Source organism: Thunnus maccoyii, chromosome 23 (genome assembly GCF_910596095.1).
Source record: "Thunnus maccoyii chromosome 23, fThuMac1.1, whole genome shotgun sequence".
Classification (NCBI taxonomy): Eukaryota; Metazoa; Chordata; class Actinopteri; order Scombriformes; family Scombridae; genus Thunnus; species Thunnus maccoyii.
In genome coordinates this window covers 6583617-6606709 of record NC_056555.1, presented here as the reverse complement: position 1 = coordinate 6606709, position 23093 = coordinate 6583617, and the positions used below count along the sequence as shown (strand labels likewise).

The 23093-nt window shown below is 39.2% G+C and overlaps 1 protein-coding gene across 2 annotated transcripts in view; it reads right to left on the bottom strand.

Moving 5' to 3' along the window:
• The window catches only part of ptprz1b (protein tyrosine phosphatase receptor type Z1b), a 57138-nt gene that overhangs the window by 10024 nt on the left and 24021 nt on the right, over positions 1–23093 (bottom strand). For both annotated transcript variants that reach the window (XM_042403620.1, XM_042403621.1), the window contains exons 3-14: positions 10993–11172; positions 8459–8610; positions 8253–8348; positions 8079–8145; positions 7146–7303; positions 5843–5993; positions 4123–4307; positions 2909–3035; positions 2771–2823; positions 1957–2457; positions 1552–1726; positions 701–931 (exon numbers count right to left, since the gene is read on the bottom strand). In XM_042403620.1, the coding sequence (XP_042259554.1) occupies positions 701–931; positions 1552–1726; positions 1957–2457; positions 2771–2823; positions 2909–3035; positions 4123–4307; positions 5843–5993; positions 7146–7303; positions 8079–8145; positions 8253–8348; positions 8459–8610; positions 10993–11172 (2076 nt within the window). The remainder of the gene's footprint in view (positions 1–700; positions 932–1551; positions 1727–1956; positions 2458–2770; positions 2824–2908; positions 3036–4122; positions 4308–5842; positions 5994–7145; positions 7304–8078; positions 8146–8252; positions 8349–8458; positions 8611–10992; positions 11173–23093) is intronic.

Here is a 23093-nt window from a genome sequence, read left to right as displayed (position 1 = left end):
CCACCAGAGTGCGCCCTTGAGCCACAGAAAAGAATGCACACCCAAAGGAGTCCAAAAAAAGATGCCAATCACAAAGCTTGAGTGGATTCAAGTAGATTATACAAAGCCAGGAAAAATATGACCTCATGTGGAGTTACATGCTGAAAGATTTGAGGAAGAGTCAAGCATATGTCATTTCTGACGGGCAGATCTGAGAATCAGGAAGCTGCTGATTACCGCTCTAATCATCATTAAAGCGTCATTATTCTTTTCGACCATCATCATTACCACCACCACCACCACTGACATTAACAACAGCATGCCACTATACAAAATGCCACCGTCTTCACAGAGCGTAGCAGTGATTAGCGGAACAGTAGCGGTCCATTAGAGGAGAAAGGCAAGCATCCACCGCAATTATGTCCCAGCTGTCTACCCACTACCAGAAACATTTATTCATACCATGCTGCATATTGTTAAGTCACAGACACTTTAACAGGAAATGTAAGGTTTATTTATTTCTTAAAGTATATGATATATATATTTCCAAAGCCAAAAATGTAACAACACAATAAAATGTGTAAGGAGTGTAAGGAAAAGTACCGCTAGTATATAACAAAAATTGTATAATATGTCTGAAAGGTGTGAGAGCACAATATATTGTACAAGCATAAGCCCAGGGTCATGCTATGAAAGGCTGTTCTTGGGTGTTTCATCTTACCGTTGAACATGGGCTGGGTCGTATGCATCAGCACCCTGAGGAGAGAGGAGGAGGTGAATGATTTGTAGACTGAATCAGCGAGGGTGTTGCTAGCTGTTGCCGTCCTTTCTGTGATCCACAGAGGGGAGGCGGGAGTGGAGGAAACTGAGGTGACGGTTTCTGTGGGAGATTTGTTCACAGGGGTGTCACTGTCTTCAGAGGACAGCATGGTGTCTTTGTCCATTTGATTACCTGTGGGACAAAATACACATAATGACACGGCTGGTGCAACAATGCATGATGTGACACCTGTTGTGCTCCAATATCCCGTCATCATGTCACATCATGAAGAGCGAATGGTGTGAAGTAGGTGACGTGCCATGATGTAAAGATGTAAAGTGATGTAGGTTGTCATGTGAAGTGACATATTGAGATATCACATCACATGATATGTCATATGAATGAATTAATTTTTATCACTGAATTGTGCATACAGATATGGCCAGCCAGGACAGACCCAGATAATACTACAAAAAGTCCAAAAATGAAGAAAACCACTTTGAATTTCTAGAGATCTCTAGAGATTCATGTCAACAACAAAATTCATAATTTGCTGATAAAATATGTACTGAATAACACTGGAGAAATCAGTAAAAATAGTCATTGAATAAACCAGCCATTTGTTATAATAATTACTACTTAAGTAAAGTGGCAAGAGTCCTGTGGACCAAAATCTGCTGGTACCTATTAAAGCATTCATGAGCTTAAATTGCTCCCTGGCACTGCTCAAAACCCTACAGTAGCAGTACCAACAGATTTTTTGATTAAACATGAGTACAGAAAAGGAAAAAGGTCTTCCAATCAAATCTGACCTGGCAGAGTACCAGCAGACACTGTTGGAGAGGAGGTGAGGGTTTCCTGTGGAGAGCTGTTGTCTGTGTCTTCATAGAAGATATCTGTGACTTGGATGTCTTCCACAGGAGGGGTGTAGAGATCCGACTGGGGAGAAGGGAGGCCACTTTGATCTGGTTGACCATGATCCCCTGACTGCAGGTAAAACAGGCAATGCACAAAAACAAACAGAGTGGCTCTTATTGAAGTTCCTGGTTGAATAAACCACAAAAACATGAGACAAATCTTTGGACTGGGTTGAGTTAAAAAAATACAGCTCTGGTGCTTTAGGATCTCATTAAAATTTTATGTCCCAATCATTTGTTTAAACATTAGTTATTCCATTTAATTAGGTTTAAGAGGAGAAAAAAAGAGGTAATTACTACCTGATGTGATAACACTGACAACGATGCCTCTTCTGTGATTTGACGGCGGATCGTCGGTAGGGTGGTGGTCCGAGCAACTGGAAACAGAAAGCCTGGCTGCTCAGTCACCTCAGTCACCCAGATTGCACTGTTGCCGTCAAAACCTGCATTAGTAAACGGCCGCTGTGTTGCGATCCCCTGGTCCTCGTCAATATGGTTTTCGTCCATAATATTGGCATTAGACCCGCTTCGGTCCGGTTTGTCTTTCATGTTCTGGTTGAGTCGGGTTTTCTGTAGAACGGCAGACTCGGAGGGAGTCTTTGGGGTTGAACGCGTGCTGAACTGGACTGGGAGGTTCTGGTTTGTTTGGGTTTGGTCTCTGGGCTGGGTATGGTGTGTGGGGTGGTTCTGGTAAACTCGGGTCTGCTCCACTGGGGTCTCTTCCACTGGGCTGTGGCCCTCGGGAGACAAATCCACCTGATTCTGGTTCTCTGGCTTCTCCCATCTGCCTTTAGATGAGACCTACCACAAGAAATAAAAACACTATTATGTAGTTTTGTGTCACAGGAGGCTTTATTGTGAGTATCACAGTCTTTTTCTTTTTTGTAATCTCTCATAAACATGCTGGAAGGTCCCACATAGCCTTTTGTGCTGCTCTCCAAACACTCAAAGACAAGCCGCAACTGACATAATTACAATAATTTCCATAATAATTAGGTTCACTGATATGATTGAATGCAGGGAAACTTCAGCTCTGCAAAATAATTCTGCAAAATGAATAGCAACACGCAGAGTGGCATCCGGTGAAACCACAGATAAACACAGACTGACCTACCTCCCTGTTGCCCTCCGAGTCTTGAGAAACAGTGTCAGGATCTGAATCGCTTTCTACAGAGAGGAAAGAAATACAGACTTACTTACTATTCTAGTGGATTCAAATATATGCTCTTTGTGTGTGTGAGTTTATTTGTACCGGGGTCTTCTAACGGCATGTCCACTATAATCTGGTCGCTCCATCGTCCTCTGAGTCCGTTGGTACAAACAGCCACCACCTGAACCACGTAGCTACTGTTGGCCAGCAGGCTGGGGATGATGGCTCCCTGTAAAGTCACAATGGTAAATTGAAATATCTCAGCTGTGAAATGTCCTTCGACTTTCAATACAGATTTTAAAATCACATAATCATAGTTGTAAAGGTGTTTTAGACTCCAATTATGTAATACCTTTGACGACGGGGGGGGGGGGGGTCTCTTATAAACTCTCTTAATAATCTCTTAATAAACAGCATGTCATTAATTCCTTTCCCTCTATTTTTTATTATTTTATTGTGCTTGAGTGCATCTCATATATATTGCATTACCACTGGGTTTATAATTTCAAAATCATAAATAATTCTGCTTTTGGGTTTTTATTAAGTGTTTTCATTTTCTATGTTTGTAGTAAAAGATGTTACACTTTTAATAATACACTGCACGATTTATTGTCAAGTACAAGCTACAAATATATGTAAAACAGTATCACTGTAATCCCTCATTAATAAATAGAACCTTTGAAAAATAACCACAAAACGTACATGTAAAAGACTAAAAACTAAATAAAACGACCAAACTTACACTGAAAACAACATAAGAACATAAGATAACATAAAATAAGAACTTCAAACTATATAATAGCAATATGAAGCATGCATTTACACACATAAAGTATGCAAATTTAACGAAGTGATTAAATTATTTTATTGTAAGTTGATCTGAATATTGATAACTCTGAGGTACATACAGTACATGCAAACGCTTGTGCACTTACACTCAGATTCACACAGATATACAGTATATACAAATACACATGCACAGATATTGCAGGTCACACTAAGGGACACTCAGTGACCCATTAAGAGGGCAACATTGATTGTAACAGTCAATCAATCAATCACTTTGATCAATCTAGATTCCAAGAGCAGGCATAGCATGAGTGTGACAGATGGAGAGTGGATGGATTGATGGATGGACAGAATTCTAACAGATTATTCTGTAATATTTGCTGCAGAAGAAGACCTCTGTAACTCTGTGGAGTGCAGGTAATGGTCCATAACACTAGTTGAATTTACATTTATTTGAAAGATATGCGTTTGTGTGTGTGTATGTGTGTGTGTGTGTGTGAGGGTTCAGTTTTTAAGATGTTTCGTACCACGTCCTGGTCCCCATCGGTCCTGTACTCCTGCTTGATCTGGTCTCGGCCCTGCAGCCTCTGGTAAGTGACGGTGTACCAGTCGATGGTCGTGTCGTAAACCACGCGGGGACGTTCCCACGTCACCACGATGGTTGTGTCGTTCTGGGCATCAGCCTGAACGTTTTCTGGCTCCAAGCTGCAGGCTAGAGACGGCAGAAAGAGAGGAAGATCGGTAAAAATTGTAAGTATTGATTTTTGTGGATGAAATGCAAGAAGGAGATGAAAAACAAACAACAACTGGACATCTAAATAAGAACAGAGCAGAAATGCTGCAACATATAACATTAAGGTTAGTGTTGCTAAAGGTAACTTGATATTAATCGACTGCATGGAAAATGGAAGAAAACAGGAATACATTTCAAAAAGCCCAGCTCAGGAGGTGAGTGTGTGTGTGTGCACGCGTGTGTGTGTATGTGAGTGGGTGCATAAATTTGTTACAGGCAAAAAGACCCTTTTCTGAATTTCTGAATACTTTATTTCAATTTCAAAAAGAGCTTCAAAATAAATTGCCTACGCTGAGAGGAGAGGGGGCATTGAACTACAAAGTCGAGCTCCCTGGCAACCCAAAAGACCCACTTTACTTGAGGGTCGACTTTATGAAGATGGAGAGCGTAGTGAATTATATATTTTGATGATTATGAGTAGGCTGACCTTGGAGGACAGGGTTACAGCTACAGAGAAAGCAGCAGATGGGTAATATTTTCAGTCGTGGAAAAAAATAAGATTAATAATGTTATATTTATATTGATCCCTAAGAGGGGATCCAATTTTCACCACCATGTTGCTCAAAATACGGTATAAATTAGTAAGGTGAAAAGATTTAGAGCTTTGGAGAAGAGTAGATTCTGGGTTGAACTCTTAAAGCCCTAATAAGGAAAAAAAATCTCAAGCACAAAATCATAACAAGCTTGTATCTGTGGGGAGATGATCAATAGCAGTGTCTCAGGCAAAAACTTACTTTCTGGCCTGTTTAATGACTAAAACTCACTGTGAGCAGGAGAGTGATGGCACATGACTTTTCAGCTCCAAGCAGAAAGCTTAAAAAAAGAAGCTGGAAAAATAATAAACTACGTGAAAATCATTATTTTTAAACAAGATTTTCTTTTTCGTGTCTTTTCCACCTTTGCTTTCAGTTCTCAGGTCTCATAGGTCAACGAGACTACGAGAGGCTCAGCACAGAAAACATAATATAAGATTGACACAAAAATAAAACTGGGAGCAACAGTGGGAAACATGTAAAAGCAGCAACATTGTTCAGAGAATGTAAATGAGTTAATTCGTAGAACAATTAGAGAAATTGGTTTCAATTTCATTTGTTCTGCTTATGATGTTTATTACGGTGTTATTTCTCCTGCTTATGATTTTGGGTTCATGTTCTTCTTTTTAGAAAATCACATTAGAATTGATTTTTTTCTTCATGCTTACATTCCACTGAGGTTAAGTGGGCTCCATAAAAGGGCATACTATTGATATATTATTACAACAGATATTATATCTAATAATATAAGATTATATTGTTGTAACAATGATATGACTGTGAACAGCAGATTTCTATCTTTGTGTACAGCATGTTTCCCTGACTGAAATGAATCAAACTGACTTAACATGTGTGTAAAAATAGAAATAAAAGTGAAACAAACAATTAGTGAACATTATGTTTGGGTGGGTGATGACGTACTGGGCGTGAGCACGTCCTCCACTCCGGTGTACGAGGCAAACACCTGACCCATGAACTGCTGCTGCTGCTCCCTGAAGTTGTTCTGCAGGTAATCGGTCAACATCACATATCCAGCCTGCTCCATGGTCATCACCTCACAAAACACCTCAATCTGGTGGACACCGAGAGACACCCATACAGACACAGAGAGAGAGAGAGGTTGAACAGAAATAAAGTGACATCTGAAACCAAGGAAAGAAATGACTGTTGCATCTTTCCTGTTTATATTCAGCTGCCAAAATAAACCCCAAACTGTAAGTGTGTGTGTGTGTGTGTGTTTGTGTGCTTAAGAGGTTTGTGCTGGTGCCAGGCAAAGACAGAGAGACAGCACTGCTCTATTTTTGGTGAAGTAAAATGTGGTGAGCTAAAATGTCATGCCTTGCCACCTCCGTTTCATTCATGCAAACACACACACACACACACACATATATATGTACGTACTGTACACTATACACACAAGCATTGTAGTGACCTCATTCACTCCATTATTCTGCTACATAATTAATGATTATTACAAAGTCGCTGTTCCTCAACGGTCCTTAAACGTCTTCAGCAGCAGGCTGGAATCAAACTGCAGTAATGTTACAGTGTCACCTTGTTGCTATGAGCGCTATTCAAACTCTGCATGACAGGCCTTTTCATCATGCCACTGCAAAAAAACTATTCTGTTACTTTAAAATTGGACTAAAGATGTCACATTGCATCATTTCAATGGGACGGTTTGTTTTTATTTTGTGCATAGATGTCAAAGACAGCTGACCTGAAACTAGCCACAACAACCACAGGCAACAGCAGTGTACACTTTGTAGATGTTTGTTTTCAAATTGAACCTAAAGCCTAAATATTTTATGACTTTTACAAGAGCCAATACAGCAAAAAAAAACTAACAATATGAACCTCTCTTTATTCATTATTTCAAAAGACTGCCATGTGTCGAATATTCGCAGTTCAAAAGTTGCATCATAAAGCTTGCAGGCTTCCATCAGAAATGATGCTACAGCAATTTAGTTGTTAGAGCTGCTTCAACTGATTTTAAAGGAAGCTTTTTCCTCATAGCTCTTTGATGTAATGCAGTGTGCTGTAAAAAGCTTAAAAGGTAAATTCAGATAAAGATCTAAAGTAAATAAAAATCATTTTTGACTCTCAGCAGGACAGTGAATGAAAAACATTCCAGCTAAAGCATTATTTACATAGATGTGTGTCAGAAAGAAATGTGTGTGTGTCTTCACTTGTATATATATGTATGTGTGATATACCTACTGACCTGTGTTTCCGATATGGCTACAGTGTGCTTAAAGACGACCCATTCTACCATCTCTGAGCAGGGAGGGGCAGTCAGTGAGCCGTTGTAGATGTAGTATTTATCTGTGTTATTGGGCAGCAGGGACCGCAGGGTGAAAGCTTCCATCGACCCGCTCTTACCTGGTGAAAAAAAAAACAACAAAAAAAATCAGTGTCACAAAAAACAAATGTTTTGTCCCAAGCTGTGAATCAAGCATTACAGAAATGTCAGACTGTATGTTCAGTATGTGATATGCAAATATGAGTTTCACTGGAAGCCAATCAGAGATGTATAATTCTATCATTTAGGAGAGAAAAGCATCATTTTTTTGTGCAATAATGTTTCCAGTATTTCTGTATGATCTCTCTCTTGCATGATGAAACTGAATACTGACCTCACCCACTCCTGTTAGCAAACATTTTATTAAATCCACTATTTATTTTTGGAAATTGAGCTACTAGTTGTGTGGAATTTTGTACACCAAGAGATAGGATGACATGGTCTCAGACTAATGTAGTGTTCATTTTTAGAATTTATTGAATTTCCTGTTGCTTTGTTTACTTGATTACAGAAATGCTTTGTTGTGCTCATAGTTGGAAACAATTATTTATATTTAGCTTTTCTTTCGTCCAGGCAATCATTATTCTGCTCCTTTCACTGATTGAATTTTAATGATTTTGCCTGATGAAAACAAATTTACATCAATTTGTTTTCTTCCTGCAACCTTTTAATAAACAGAAACAGTACTCATAGAAGGTCAGATGTTAGCATCCCTGGAGCTAGCAGGTTCAGTGTGTTGCTCTAGAGTTATCTTTACCCAAACAGGGTATTTTAAACACAAGCCCTCCAGTTGAAAGCCTTATTATGTCTCTGTCTGCACCTTGCTAGAGGAGGATAGAGGTAGAGTTAACTTACCAAACCTGCTGACAGTGTTGACGGCCTCTATAACAGGAATGAAGTTCTCATTGTCTTCCAGGCTGACCTGCAGACAAGAACATAAGCTTCAATAGTGGATTTCATTTCAGTCTTTGTTTGAGGAGGAACAGACTGATCCCTAATATTGAAGCACAAATCAACAGGTCGACCTACCTCGAAGAGCACAGCCAACACAGCGATCCTCCCTCCCTGCCTGATGGCTTCATCAAGACTTTGGAAGTCATCTGGATCATGACAGTAGATCTGCATCTGAACGAGAGCAACAAACAGGTAGGTTAGCTGAATGCAAAGTTCATGACAAATGTAATTGTGGTAAATATATCTATGGATAGACCGATGTTTTGATTTGTTTTTTTTACCTCAAGAGGGTATTTCATCCCGTTCAGGCTGTGTTCAGACCCGTCTGAAGTTGCATTGCAACGCCCCCAGTGGAAAGTGATTCTACCAACACGAAACCTGGAGCTCAGGCCTCCTCCACTCACAAAGAACTCTCCATCCACATTGATGGCCACTAAAACACACACACAGCACTTCAGCATAAACGTAAATCCTCTTGTTTAGAAAGATTACAGATCAAATAAGGGAGGGTCCATTAAATGCAAATGAAGAGTTGATTTGCAAAATGATATATTGTCACCTGTATTGATTGAAATAATCGACAAAATGCCAGGAACACCCATGAAAAATAATGTATATGTGCTAAAGACTAAAATTAAAGCCGTGTTTCGACTGCAGGGGATTTGCAGGGATGACCACTGCTGATTGGTGAAACACACACAGCACAGCTGCTTCAACTTGTGCACCGCTGAAGTATTCTAGTATTGATTTAGGATCAGTTTAGGATGAGGGGAGGACATTTCTCCTCGTTTGATAGCATTAAAAGTAAAGTTAGACTTTGTTCTTGGCTTCCCAACTCACTCTAAAAAAGAAGAGAGAAAAAGAGAGAGAGAGCGAGCGAGCTGACTAAAGACGGAGTGGCGGCAGAGAGAACAAACATGAGAGAAATAAAACGTTATTTTCTGATTGTCTCATGGCGGTTATGTACTAAAGCACAAACAAATAACCATCAAACGCTCAATAAATGATTTACAGTGGAGACAGAAGCTCTTAGTTTCATTTTCCTCCTCTGCATTTCTCCTTGTCATTCATTCTTTACATCCAACTCACGCAACAGTAAAAATACAAAGAACAGGACAAAACTGTGTCGTTTTTCCTTGTGTGAATGTTGTGTTTCAAGCACGGCTGTAATTTTTTAATTCCTCATGGGTCTAATTTGCATGATCTACCTGGTTCCTAAAATGCGGTGGAAATGCAAATGAGACTGCACAACAGGGACTTAAAGTTTCTGAGATGAGTTCCTCTGGGTCCAAAGTAGCTGGAAGTGTGTGCGTTCCTTTAGTCTAATGGCCCCTAGAGGGTGTTTCAAGATAACACAAGTTATCAGTCATGTTTGTTTCTCATTAGGTAATATTACTTCACCTAATGTGTTAACTTGGAGAATCACTGTTCCATTAAAGGAATAGTTCCACGTTTTGGAAAATAGTGACAACTTGTTCTTTCGTTGTTATGTGGCAGTTTTAATGTGCTTCTCATAAACAAAGCGACAATAAAACTCCCCTCAAGTCCTCTTTAACCCTTTATATTTACCTCTTGGAAGCACAAATGAGCAGTTTTCTATGTATGTCCAACATTCAAATGCTCGGTTTGCCTTGAAGGATAATAACTCACAACAGGATATGACATTCAGTTTAGTGAGACTGCACAGTCCGTATATTTCTCACATAATATCTTGCTTGTTCTAATATGCAATTTCCTCTCGTGACTTCACAGAGAAGAAAAGGACATTAATTCTAGGACCATTAACGTATAGAGGACACGCACACACAGCCTTGGCCGTATTGAAAAGATGGTGATGATAGCTTAGACAGCTTTCATTTGTTATCAGGCCAGACATCACTCCTCACTCTGCCTTTCCTCTCACTGTCTCTTCACATCCTCCTCATTTTTCTCTATTGCTACTTGTCTCTATATACATTTTTTCCTCTTGCTCTTTTGTTGCCTCTTTTCTGTTGCTCAGTTTCATCTCTGCATCCCGACATCGATCTCCCGTCTCTCTCCACATGATCTCTCTGTAGTGCTGTCCCTCTGCTTGCTTCTCTCTCTCTCAATTACTTGGTCTTTCTTTTCTTTTCTTTGTTTGTCTGACTTCTTCCCCCTTAAATCCTCACTGCTTCTCTCCTCCATTAACTTCCATGTTGTGAATCTTTTTTTTTTTCTCTACATCTTGAAAGTTAAGCTTCTTTCCACATCCAAGGATTAAGATGTTGTGTTTTACAGCAGCAGAATGATGTCAAAATCATGTTCATAGATTGAATCTACGGAATATCTTCCTCCTCTGGATGATGATGATTGAATATGCTCTTATATGGAGTTGAAAAGAAAAAGAAAAATCCTACAAGTCGCTCATGTTTCAATGTAAGTAAAACAGCATGGAGTGTGATTTCCTGCAGGATGACATTACTAACATGGCTTCATTTGTTTTTAATGAAATATATCAAAAATTTGAAAATTCTATCACAGACACACACAGAATTACAACCTACTTTCCATACTTCCAGTTCCCGCTTTGCACTGCTTAGATTTCAGATCTCATTACCAAATAAGCCAACCATAGACTTGAATATAAGACAGCAGCTTGAAATGGTCTTGACAAAAGATAACAGTTTGTTTAGACGGGTAAACATCTTTGGTTTACTTTGTAGAAAGGTTATGCTCATGGTCAAATAAGAAGACATTTCATACTTGGAATTCATATCGAGTTATTTCTTAAAATTCAGAAAACCAGTCTGTGCAGCGAAGGTACAGGAAGGAGAGCGGGAAAGCATCGACATACCTGTCTTCCCGTTGTTGTGGATGGTGGTGGACTCTGCCGTCAGTTTGTCCCAGCCCTCTAGCTGTAGGTTTTGGTACTGCAGCCTGACCTGCGTGAACGTCTCGTCGATGTCCACGGGAGACTGCCTGGCGCTGTTACAGGACGGGTACTTCTTACCCCAGTTACGCTGGTTCAGGGCACCTGTGTATGGAGACATTGGTGGGTAAATGAAGAGACAGAAGTGTTCAAGGACTACTGATCTGAAATTTACAAAATCCCTAAAAGCTGGTTTCACTTCTTCCACCACTCGCTGTCACCAGAAATTCTGAAAGCTTAGCCGTGTTTGCTCTAGAAGTACAGCAGCCCCTTACTGTTTTGTGACAAAAAGCAATAAAGCAGATTAATCTCTCGATGTAAAATGCTAGACTGAGAGAGTCTAGCAATTACCATATTACCACATAAGCCCTTTATGTGCTTGTAAAATACATTTAGACACATTTTTTTTGCTGTTTACAGTGGCAGTGCTGTTTACAAACAGAATGCAGTCTGTTAAACGAGTTCAGCTCGAACAAGGGCAGATGGTCAAACTGCAGGTCAAACATGACTGGTTGGCCTCAGGTCATCCTAGCCCACTATGCATGTGTGTGTTTCTATGTGTGCGTGCATGTCTTATATTGTGTTTGTTGATGATCTTTGTGTGTGAATATGTATTTGTGATTTTTTTTTTTAGGAACGCACAGTTTGAATCCTCTTTAATCTTATTGATGTCGTGTGTGTGTGGGTGTGTGTGCATGTGTTTTAACAAGGCTGTGCTTTCACATGAATAATGTAAAAGAATAAACAGCATCAGGACGAGCTAAATTTTCAGCCCAGCATGCCACACACACAAAAAAAAACTCCTAATCAAAACAGCATAAAAAGAAAAGCAAAGCTGACGTTTTCTTTTTGTATTGCTCAGAAGAAATTCATTCAAAATGTTTTGCTAAATGTCGCAGCTGCTGCTTTAAAATCTTTAAGAGGACATGCAGTGTGTGTGAATTTATTCATGACTGCATATCACACCATCTACGTTTACTGAATTCATGCGTGTGCTTTTATTTATTTTTAGAGTACATATATGTAATCCCTTCACATTTAATGACATGCAGTGTTGTGCATGGGTGTGTAAAATATTATTCACAAGTACAAGTTACCTGTGTACATACTGAAAAGCTCTATGTGTTTATGTGCAGCCCGCAAACGGTTCCTCGTCTTCGTATGAGCAGATGTGTTCATTCATCCGCTCTTAACATTCAGTCGTTTCCTCCAGACACATTCAGGGGAAACTCACAGTAAACTCACCTTAACTGCATTCATTATGCTACATAATAGTTTTGATGTAAATTCATAATAGAGAAGATTGGAAGACTGATAGATAATACACTGTATGAATGAACAAAAAATGCTTCAAAAGTACAGTATATATCCTCCTATGATTCGGACACAATACTCAGTAATGTAATTAAGCATTGGCTTTGATTTCAGATGAAAAAAAAAGGAATCCTTAATGTCATTGCTCAATATTCAAGTCACAGTTTTTATCACTCACAGAATCGCTACTAAACAAAACACTGCCAGGGATCATTCTGTCCGAGTCAATGTCTGTATTTCTAATAATCTACATTATCACAGGCAGATATAGAGAGCAGACTCACTCTGAGACTCTATGATGGAAACTCATCATTTGAAGCGTCCTGTTCAGTGCTTTGTCATTTGCGTGTGTGTTTTACAGTAAACAATAAAGACAATGGGTCTAATGAGGTCAGAGCAGATGTTTTAACTGTAATTGGTCACACATGACTTAACAGGTATCGGCTTTACATTCTTTGTCGTGTGTGTCTGCGTGTGTCAGAGAGACAGAGAGAGAGAGAGAGAGAGACAGAGAGAGAGAGAGACAGAGAGAGAGAGAGACCTTGTTTGACCCAAGTTCAACAAAATCAATTTCAACTTTGTTGTATTTCTGCCTGGTTTGGCAGCAACAGTTGAACCTGTCAAAACAGACTGAGGCTTATGGTGAAAATGTTCATTAAGTTGAGCCGGTTCTGTATACTTTAAAGTCAATCAAACATGCAACAGTTGTTTAATTTCCTCTTGTAATACTGTGGCTTCTAGACACGTTTGGAATAGCTTTCAGTTTGCCTTTTCACAAATGTTCAAGTGTGTGATGTGAAAATACAAACTACATTTTTTCTACATTTTTGGTTGGTTGATAGTGGTTGTTAAAATGTCAACCTTCAGAGGGTATTCAGTCCACAGTTAACAACCAATCTGTCATAGATAAGAGCTTTTAGTGTAAAAGATGCACATCAATCATGAAGCGTCACACAGCACGACTGATCTGAACGTTTAATTTTCATGTAGCAGCATAATGTGAAAGCTGGTCAGTTCACCCAAATCACAAAAACACACACACAAACATTTGCTCGCTTACTTCAATATAATTCAAAAGCGCTGCTCCTTCAAGCACTGAAAATGACAGCTGACGTTTCATTGATTTAAGGGAAATGTTAAAAATACAGGTCAAAACAGAGTTATGGACATGTTTCATTGTTTTATGTCAGAGTTTTATGTGTTTTTACAGAAGCTGTTTGTACAATTTAATTACGAGATGTTCGCCAGTTCCATCTTCACCTATATTTTGTGTGAAAGTGTTAGCACAGTGCTTGTGTTTGTGTGAGTGCTGGTGAAAATGACAGGGGGGTTGTCAGTGTGTCAGTGACCAGATCTGGCCTCTGCCGCCTCATCCGTTAGCATCATAACACACAAATATCATATCACATAAACAGCCAGTTACTCTTCTGACATAACGCCCCCATGAAAACAAGTAGTTGACAGGTTGGAGAAAGGACTTAAAAAATAAACCAGACTTTCCTGTCCTCATTTAGTTACATAAACACACTTGCACACAAATCCACTCGCACTCAGTCAAGGACTAAAATCTCGATGATTAAATACGGAAATTACATTTCATATCTCTGAGTTCCACTTGCTTTTTCACAGAACTCCCAGAATAAAGTCTGCTGATGCTGCCGGTGCGAGAATCCTGTACCTATTGTTGTCAGATTCATATGGGAGACTTTTAAAGCCGACCGTGTGCAATTTTGATTAAAAAAAGCAATATGATCAGTATTACATTATTATATTTTTCTCCATGCTTTTGTGCTTTCTCCTTCCAACTGTATATTTTTTATATATTTGCTCTGTCTGAATGTTAAAACATTTTTAGACAGACAGAACAGATCACATCACAGATTTCAAGCTCAGGGAAGATTTTTTTATACTCATGTTCAGAGTTTGGTATTTCATTTATGTACATTTGTGAAGTTGTCAGGATGAAAATAACCCAATTTCACATCATTATATGTTTAAAAATGTAAATCCAATTCATTTTTTATCTATAAACTAAAGCTGGAACACCACAGAAGACAGAAAAAAAAGGAGACATCTGGAAACGTTCTGAAGACTTTGTGCTCATAAAAGAGCAGTCAGCTGTAAAAGTGTTCGAGACATAAACCATTTACACCTTATGCTGCTGTTGCTGCTCTTTAACCACAACACCCTGATCATTTTAGCTCACCCCTCACTCTCGGCGGAAGAGAGGTGAGTCGAGAGAGGGAGGGAGAGTGCACAGAGGACAAAGAGAGGAGCAGCAGAGAATATAAAGGTAAGACTGGAAAGAGGAGCAGAGGGAGGAGGAGGAGGTGATAAAGACCAGGGACAAGTAGAGATGGGAGGAAAAAAAATAGATGAGACAAAAAAGAAGGGGTAGGGAGAAAATAGCAGGACAGGGAGAAGATGGGATGATAGATAAGAGGAAAGAAAAGGAGGAAGAAAGGCAGAAATGAGGGAAAGATCCAGAAAGAGGGCCAACGATGAGGGGAACTCAGAGGAAAGGAGGAGACAGAAAAAAAATCCTTTAGTTTACACGGCTTCCTGAAGACAAAACTGAGCTGATTCAATCTTGTCACTCCATATCTCTCCATCTATACATCTGTCAAGAAACAAAGAAAAAGATGTGTGTGTGTGTACATGCACTCTCTGCAGAAGTGTGTTTTATGCAGATATACAAAGAAGTGCAGGCATGTACACACACACATGCATCTGTCTTTCTCCTACCTACGCTTACACCAATTCAGCTCCCTTGGACAGCACCCATGCACACACACACACACACACACACACACACACACACACACACGTCGATTTCACCCTGTGTGAAAAGGTTCTGCACTGCTGAGCGAGCTAACTGTTCAGAAAACATGCAGGATTATTGAATTGAATAGTGTAGGGCTTGACTTTTTTGGGGGACTGTCTGCTTCTATTTGCTTCACCGCTGGCAAAAATAGCTGAATATGTATCAAATATTAAAAGCAGAAAGCGGCTGCTGGTTGACTTTAACCCGCAGTGGTGCTTTTGAATCTACAACATTGTCTGGCTCGCACGATCGACCAGAAGCGGTTGAATAGTTTAACCTCATTTCATGCCCCCAGAGGTTTTAGATGTAGCATTTTTTAAATCCTCGCCACATTCATTTAGATACATTCATACATTCACTGAAACAACTGATTATTTCCATTATGAATTTTTATTCTCTTGTAATGAATCAAGTGATGGTTTAGTTGAAGGAATGTCAGGAAATAGTCTAACATGCCCATCATAATGCTGTCCAATAGTACAAAATCCAGATATCAAATATTCAATTGATAATAATTTTAAAAAGGAAAAGAAACAAATTCTCACATTTGAGACGCTGGAGCCAGTGATTGTTTGTGATTTTTGCTTAATAATTGGCATATCAATTAGTCAATTAATCAACAAATTGTTTCAGCACTAATTCCTTTACTCTACCCACAAATAAGGCAGATTCAACTATAATTCTGAGTCACCAGGTTGGGTTTGGGAGACTTTCATTTCCTGCAAACCAAGGGTCACATGACCAACAGCCTGACTAGCTAAACATATCTACTTGTGTTGTAAGATAAAGATAAAAGATGAAGCATACAACACAACTGTCCCTGATAAAGTGGTGAAACACTCTGTAGTGAGCCAGAAAATGTGGTAAAGCATGTTAATCAATTTTTCCTGTTTTTTTTATTCTTTGACCTTTATTCAGTTTTGATTTGAATGTAATCAAAGCAAAACATTTCAAACAGAAAAACATTATGGGAGTGCTCCCTCTGACATGACATTTTAGCCTTCATCAATATTCATATAAAAATAAAAGTAGTTTATCATATTTTGACATTTAATCATCCCTTCAGTATAAGTTACTCTCCAATTTCATTATCAGAGTTTTCCTGTCAAATTGTCTAACAAGTGGATCTGTCAACCAGCAAGTCTTCCACTAACTCTGCTCAGAATGTAAATGGAGAAACATCACACAAGAAAAAGGAAACAGTTCAATGCTGCTGTAATGTGAAGACAACTAACATCATTTTCCATATTTAATTCCCACTGAAACGTAACTTAAACATTTTTTTTTAATAAAAACTCACTGGGTTATGAGTTAAGATTGCAATAAGAGCTCACTCAGTCAAAGTTGGCTGCAGATTAGATTAAACATGCTAGCAGATTAGCTAGCTAGAGATAGTGCTAGCTCGGACAGCCTCATTGGTTACATAACCCCCGCCGGTCCCCAGAGAGTCTCCCAAACAGATTTGGAAAGAAATCTGATGGACTGCTTTACTATACAAAACAGGAAGAGTGTGCAGCTAAAGCTTTCAGAGTTTCTGGTGATTACAGATAACAGAAATCAGAGAGCTGATAGAAAAATAAATTTCATACACTAGAAAAGAGGAGGAGGACAGATAGCGATGGGGTTAATGAGGTTAAAGACCAGCATTATCATGAACTCATTTGACAAATGATGCTAAATACAGCATGTCTGTGCAACAATTTGTCTGCAAGGTTTATGTGCTGTTTTCAGCACAGTATAGACACACTGGGGACAACAGTTTATTACAAATCACTTTCTCCGGAACCTCGGTGGATTTTACTATTAGAAAGCAATCGTTCTGTCATTGCTGGTGCGACGTGTTTCAATCAGTACCTCAGTTTGCAGCAAAGCTCTTTTATTATAACACAGCAGACGATGGAGAAGAGAAATAAGAATTGTTTCTTGTGTGAAAGGAGACTTCAGTCATTTTTATTCAGCAGAATCAATTTCTATGAATGCATTCATGGGCGCGCACACACACACACACACACATACACACACACACACACACACACACTGACTGACATAAAGGCTTGAAGCTGACAAGATCTAAGCTACTTATGAATCTATTATGAATGGCAGAGAAAGGACTACACGCATACACATACACACACACATCACTCATCCAGCAGGACTATATGTTAATGACGGACTGTCACAAACATGAGCAGCCACCGTATCTGAAAAATCAGATCTGTCAGATTATTCAAAAAGGGAAAAAAAAAAAGAAAACTCGGCAATGAATCAGAGTCCCCATATGCTCTTCATGCGATATCTGATGGCTCCGTCTAGACATGTGAACATGAAAAAGCCTCCAGAGCAAGAGACGGCTGTGACAAGACAAGTGCATGGAGTCATTCAGTGAAATATTGGAGAACAAGAGACTGGCTCTCTGAGCTGATTTACTGTATATCTGAACTTACACACCAAAACTGAAGGTGACTTTAACCAATGAGATTATTCCTGGAGGAATGTTTGTATAATTTAAGAGTCCAATCTGCCAACCTGTGGCTGTTGGTGGAAGACAGATTAGACTAGTCAGGTTGGTAAACACGAGCGTGCTGTGTAAAGTTTACAGACAAGATTTTTGGATATTGAAGTCCTTGAAGTTCACACAGTTACCTCCCATGGGCATGTGGGGCTGTCGATGTGCAGTATTTACAGCCCATAAACTCATTAACCCAGCCATATACTGGTGCAAGCAAGGAACAAGGACAGAAAATAGGAGGAACTGAGAGTGTGTGTTTGCGAATAAAAAGGGACACACACACACATACACACCTCTGCATCATTACCTCATGTCTCCCACAAGGCTCCAGAGGCAGCCACACTCTGAGCAATAACTGGAGCAGAAGAGAAGCCAGCCTAAAGTATTTGGTGACTAACAGAACAGTTGAGAGCACAGTGGGTGGTGAACACATGCATGTAGACAGAAAAAGAGACAACGGACACATGAGATGAACAGCTAGCTGCTTTAGAGACATTCAAACAACTCGGATGAAGGATTCTGCATTTTCTTCTTGTCAGGGTGGAAAAGCATCAACGGCAGCTTTTAGACGATAAAAGGACACCAAAACCCTGTAATTAAAATTGTGACCATAAAAAGCAACAAAGAAATCATGAGGTATACTTACAGGGATTAGAGCCAATTCACGTTGAGGGTTTCCAATAGATAAGCATGGATAAATTCCACAACGAATATATAATCAAACAAGCATGATACACACTAAGCGATGCAGATTGGCTAATTGCTGGCTTTCAAATGACTACACTAATTATAAAGTATGTGAAGTAATGACACGTGATAAGTATTATGACAAATTAATCAGTCATCCATTTCTTGTTGCTTTCACACAATAATCAAACATGTAAGTACAAATATCTTCAGTTTAGCCTGTGATGAACTGAGTTAAGTCTTGGTGGGCAAAATGAATTACACTGCTTTTCTAATGGTTTGTGTTACTGATATGTTCATCAATATTTTCACTGTGTAAATCCTCACATGCAAAATATTAAAGCAAACTATTGCAACATTTCAAACAAAAATGTTTCAAAAGTTGCATCTGTTGTTGTCATAAAAAGAGTTGATTACAGATGAATTCAATGACAGTATTGCATTTTCAAATATAGTTTGGCAGTTCCTCAGGTATCATTTACACCATGGTGGTGGAATTTTCACAAGTGAAACAAGTGTTAAATACAGACCAGGCGGACATCAGAGAGGGACAACAGGAAAGTTTACTGTATGTGATGGGTTTGGTCAGAGGGACTGAGCCAGAGACAGAGAAGACAACATGCAGCCTGTGAGCAGAGACACGTAGCTTAACGGCTGCACCCAGCTGAGATATTTCTATATTTTAGAAATTTTTCAGAAACATAAACGTTTTGTTTACATACCAGTGAATGTATACTGAATGTTCACACCCTCATACTGATCAAAACTAAACCATTTCCATGATTAACTTCTTTTGGGTTTTGGGAAGATGGAGCCATCACACCGCCTCTCAATCTGTCCATATGAATCTAATCTTCATAACAATATATTAACATGATCCTACTGTAGGAAACAGGTCTGCCCGTTAGTCCACTGTACAAATGCAGAGTAGATGCATGATGTTTTCTTGGAAACCTATGCACAATTTAACAAAGAGTATGACTTGATTCTAACTGTGAACATATAAATCATCTGGTGTACATGTCTATCACTGTCAACTTCTTTTTCCAATCAGGAAATGTAGAACGTAAAGCGATGGTAAAAGGACTAGACTGGATAGGCAGAAATATTCATGTTAAAAATCTGTGTGTGCGTGCGTGTGTGTGGGTTCCCTAGACAAAGCACTAGGGGAGTATCATTGCCTGCATCGCCTCTGGCTATGACTTAGTTGGACCAAGAAGAGAGAAGAGCCAGAGAGACAGACACAGAGGAGAGACAGGAGGAGACACAGAGGTACAGAAAAAAGCAATAGATAAAAGATACTGAACTTATTCAATAGTTAATTCAACATTTTGATTTAATTACATTCTGTTTGTTTATCTCTTGCAGCTGATTCCTCTTCGTGTTGCTGTTGCTCCAATGATAGAGATCAATAAAAATCTAGATCTGATTCTAAGCTGATTTGATCTCTGATCTCTTCTGTTCTGACGGTTGATAGTGATTTTGTTCTGTGCTCAGTAATTCTTTGGAAATGTCTGATAATGCTGTGCTAGCACTGTTCAAAAGAGAGAAGGAAACCCTAAATTCTTTTGATATTCATCACTTATAAATAGTCTTTATATTACTCCTGTATGAACTTTTAGTTTTGTTGTGATATTTGAGCACTATTCTTTAAAAATGCATTACGTCCCACTGCTTTGCTGAGTAAACCCTGGGTTATCAGAGCGCACTATTTCACACAAGCACTTACATACACACATACACTCATAACAGATGGGGCCCTGGGGGGTGTCTTCCAGGCAGAAGGATCCCTGGGACCCCCTGGAGACAAAGCAGAGAGGGAGGACGAGGACAACATGGAGGTGGAGGAGATGCACAAACATACAGTATAACTCAATTTGCCTGCAGATTTCATGTTAATGCCAAGATTTAAATTAAAAAAAAAAAGAAACCAAGCTAGGCCATAACTGATTGTTTTTTAAATATATATACGTACAAATAAATGAGAAAACTGAATCTCTGCTACAACCAGATAGCATCAAACACAAACTTAAACTTCCTCATAAAACATTTGCAACATGACGATGTAAGTGCAATAAACAAATAAACAAAAACTGCTCCATAACTCTCAGAAGCTCAGAAACTCCACAGGCTACTTTTAATCAAATAAAACTACTTGAAATACTTCAAATTTAGATAATTTGAGTTTTTTTAAGCACACACAAACACACAGAAAATAATAATAATAAAATGTAAATAATAAAATGTCATAATAAAAATATAATAAATAATTACAGTTATACACTCAACAGCTGACAAGACGCTACATCAAACTCTACAGTTTTACCCCTCTGCAGACATCTGCACACAGCCCAAAATTTGTGACTGTGTGGCCTCTGGTATTGCAAGCATGCCAACTGTGCAAGAAACTAGAAAAGCAAACAGGAACACATGTCGCATCTACTGTATGTATGTACTGTCACTTTTCTTTTTTCCACTTTTTCTTGTTGTTCAGCAACATACAGAAACTCCTCAGCTGTATTCAGACTGAAAACAGCCCTGTGTAAAACAATACAAGAGGCTGTGTTGGTGTGGGCGTGTTGTTTAAAGTGAAATACCATCCATCAAGTCCGGTTGGAGTAACAGATTATTGCATTTAAAGGCTAATCAGAAAAAATGCTGTACAGCGATTTGTAATACTCACAGAGTGGATTTAACAACTCCGGAAAGTCATCACGCTGCAACCCTGTTCACTAGTGCACAGATGTGAAATGTGTCTGTGTTCACAGACTTCCGAAAAAAAGTATAAATGGAAGCGCTTCCGCATGCAAGTCCACAGCTGTCGCAGACGCAGAATGCAGAAAGCATGAATTGGCCTTGTTGACAGACTAGGTATATTATATATCGCTACATTTAAAGAGTTCATTTGATATTATAACATTACTGTGTTGGCAGAATTATTCTACTGTACAGCAATATGTATTTGCCGTGATAGTTCCGTGGTCTTTTTTCCTGACAGTGGAGGTATCGTCTTGTGCACTTTGTTTTATTTTGGTGGCGTTCCCTGTCCAGTGGAGCTGCACTGAGAGCGGAACCTTCACCGGAAGCGTCCCCAGAGAGGAGACCTGCGGGCAGTCTGTCTTGGACATTCCTGCGCTTTATTCAAATCACTACGCTCAAGAGATTCACAAGAAACGTTGCATGTAATCCCGCATTGCTGTAATGATGTGTACTATTCAATCTGCTGACACCAAATCAGAGCAAGTTACTGCGAATGAAAACCCAACATTTCATACTGCTGCTGTTTCATACAAAACACCGTGAAGCAGTGAAATCATTCCACTCTTCTGTTGTATTTCTGACAAAGGAGCTGCTCAAGGAGTATTTGTTGTATATAAGTCTCAATCGTCATTACCGCGGTAACCCAGGGTATTGCCAACTCAACCATTTGAAGGATTATAACTTTAAGAGAAATTGTAGAGATTTAACATAAACTATATGCTCGACCAGATTATGTACATGAGAGAGGTTGAAAGTGCTGTAACTGAAAATGCGCTGACATCTGTAAGAGAAAATACAGGATAAATCATTTATAATTCCTCCTTATGGAAGCAGCTCCACTGTTCATGTTATAATCCCTTCTCAAATCGACATGTATGGAGATAGAGTTGTTCATATTAAAAAATACTGACCTAATGATTAAAGTGACAATAGGTGATGGAGGAAGATCAGTGGCTGCCATTGTAATTGTGTTTATTACCTAAAAGTTTAAACCAATCAACCATAGTTGGGGTTTGACGCAAGCAGTCTGTGTTTTTGATGTAGCCTCATTTTAAACTTCTCTCCTCTACCTCTCTTCCTTTCAGTTGAGCTCTTTCTCTCCAACTCTCCTCTCTGTCACTCACTCACCCTTTCACTCTCCTGCCCCCCTCTCTCTTTTATTTCCCTTTATTTCCTTATGTCCCCCCTACTTCTGACCCAACTAAAAAGCTGTGCATGGTGCCTCACAATGAAGTGCGTTTCTTTCACATGTTAATGCTTTTACTCACGGCTCAGTGCACAGCACAAGGCAGGAAACAGAGCTGGTCAGAAAAACAAGACTGTGTACACAGACACACACACACACACACACACACACACATAGCGGGAATGGCTACAGTTACAGTGAATCCAAATGAACTGCCACTGTGTTGCCCTCAGTTGTGATGATGAACTTCAAAACCCAACAGAGAGGAAAATGAGAAGTACAGAGTTTAATACGAAGAGAGAAAGAACCGGAGAAAAAAAAAAAGCAAAATAAACAAAGCGAGATTATGAATGCAACTGAGGAAGACGAGGAGGGAAAAGAAGGCACGTCTCTACTTCATTGCTATTGCAGACGGGCTTTTCATCATTCGTGACTATTTTCAGTGTATCACGCAAAAAAATACCTATTACACTTTGACAAACAGGACGTGTGTGCCCGGGAATTGATTGTAAAGATTTGACACAGGAGAAGAAAACCCGCAAAATGAAAATACATGTGAATATTGATATTCATGCTGCTAGACATATATGAGTAGACACAAGTCAAATAAACAAAATCTCACAGCTGTACTGGTTGAGTGTGTGTGTGTGTGTGTCTAGCTTGCATTAATATAAGTCCATTAAAACATGGCACAGAACCAGGTCTCATATTAAACGCTGAGTGCAAAGTCTATTTAACGGGATGTT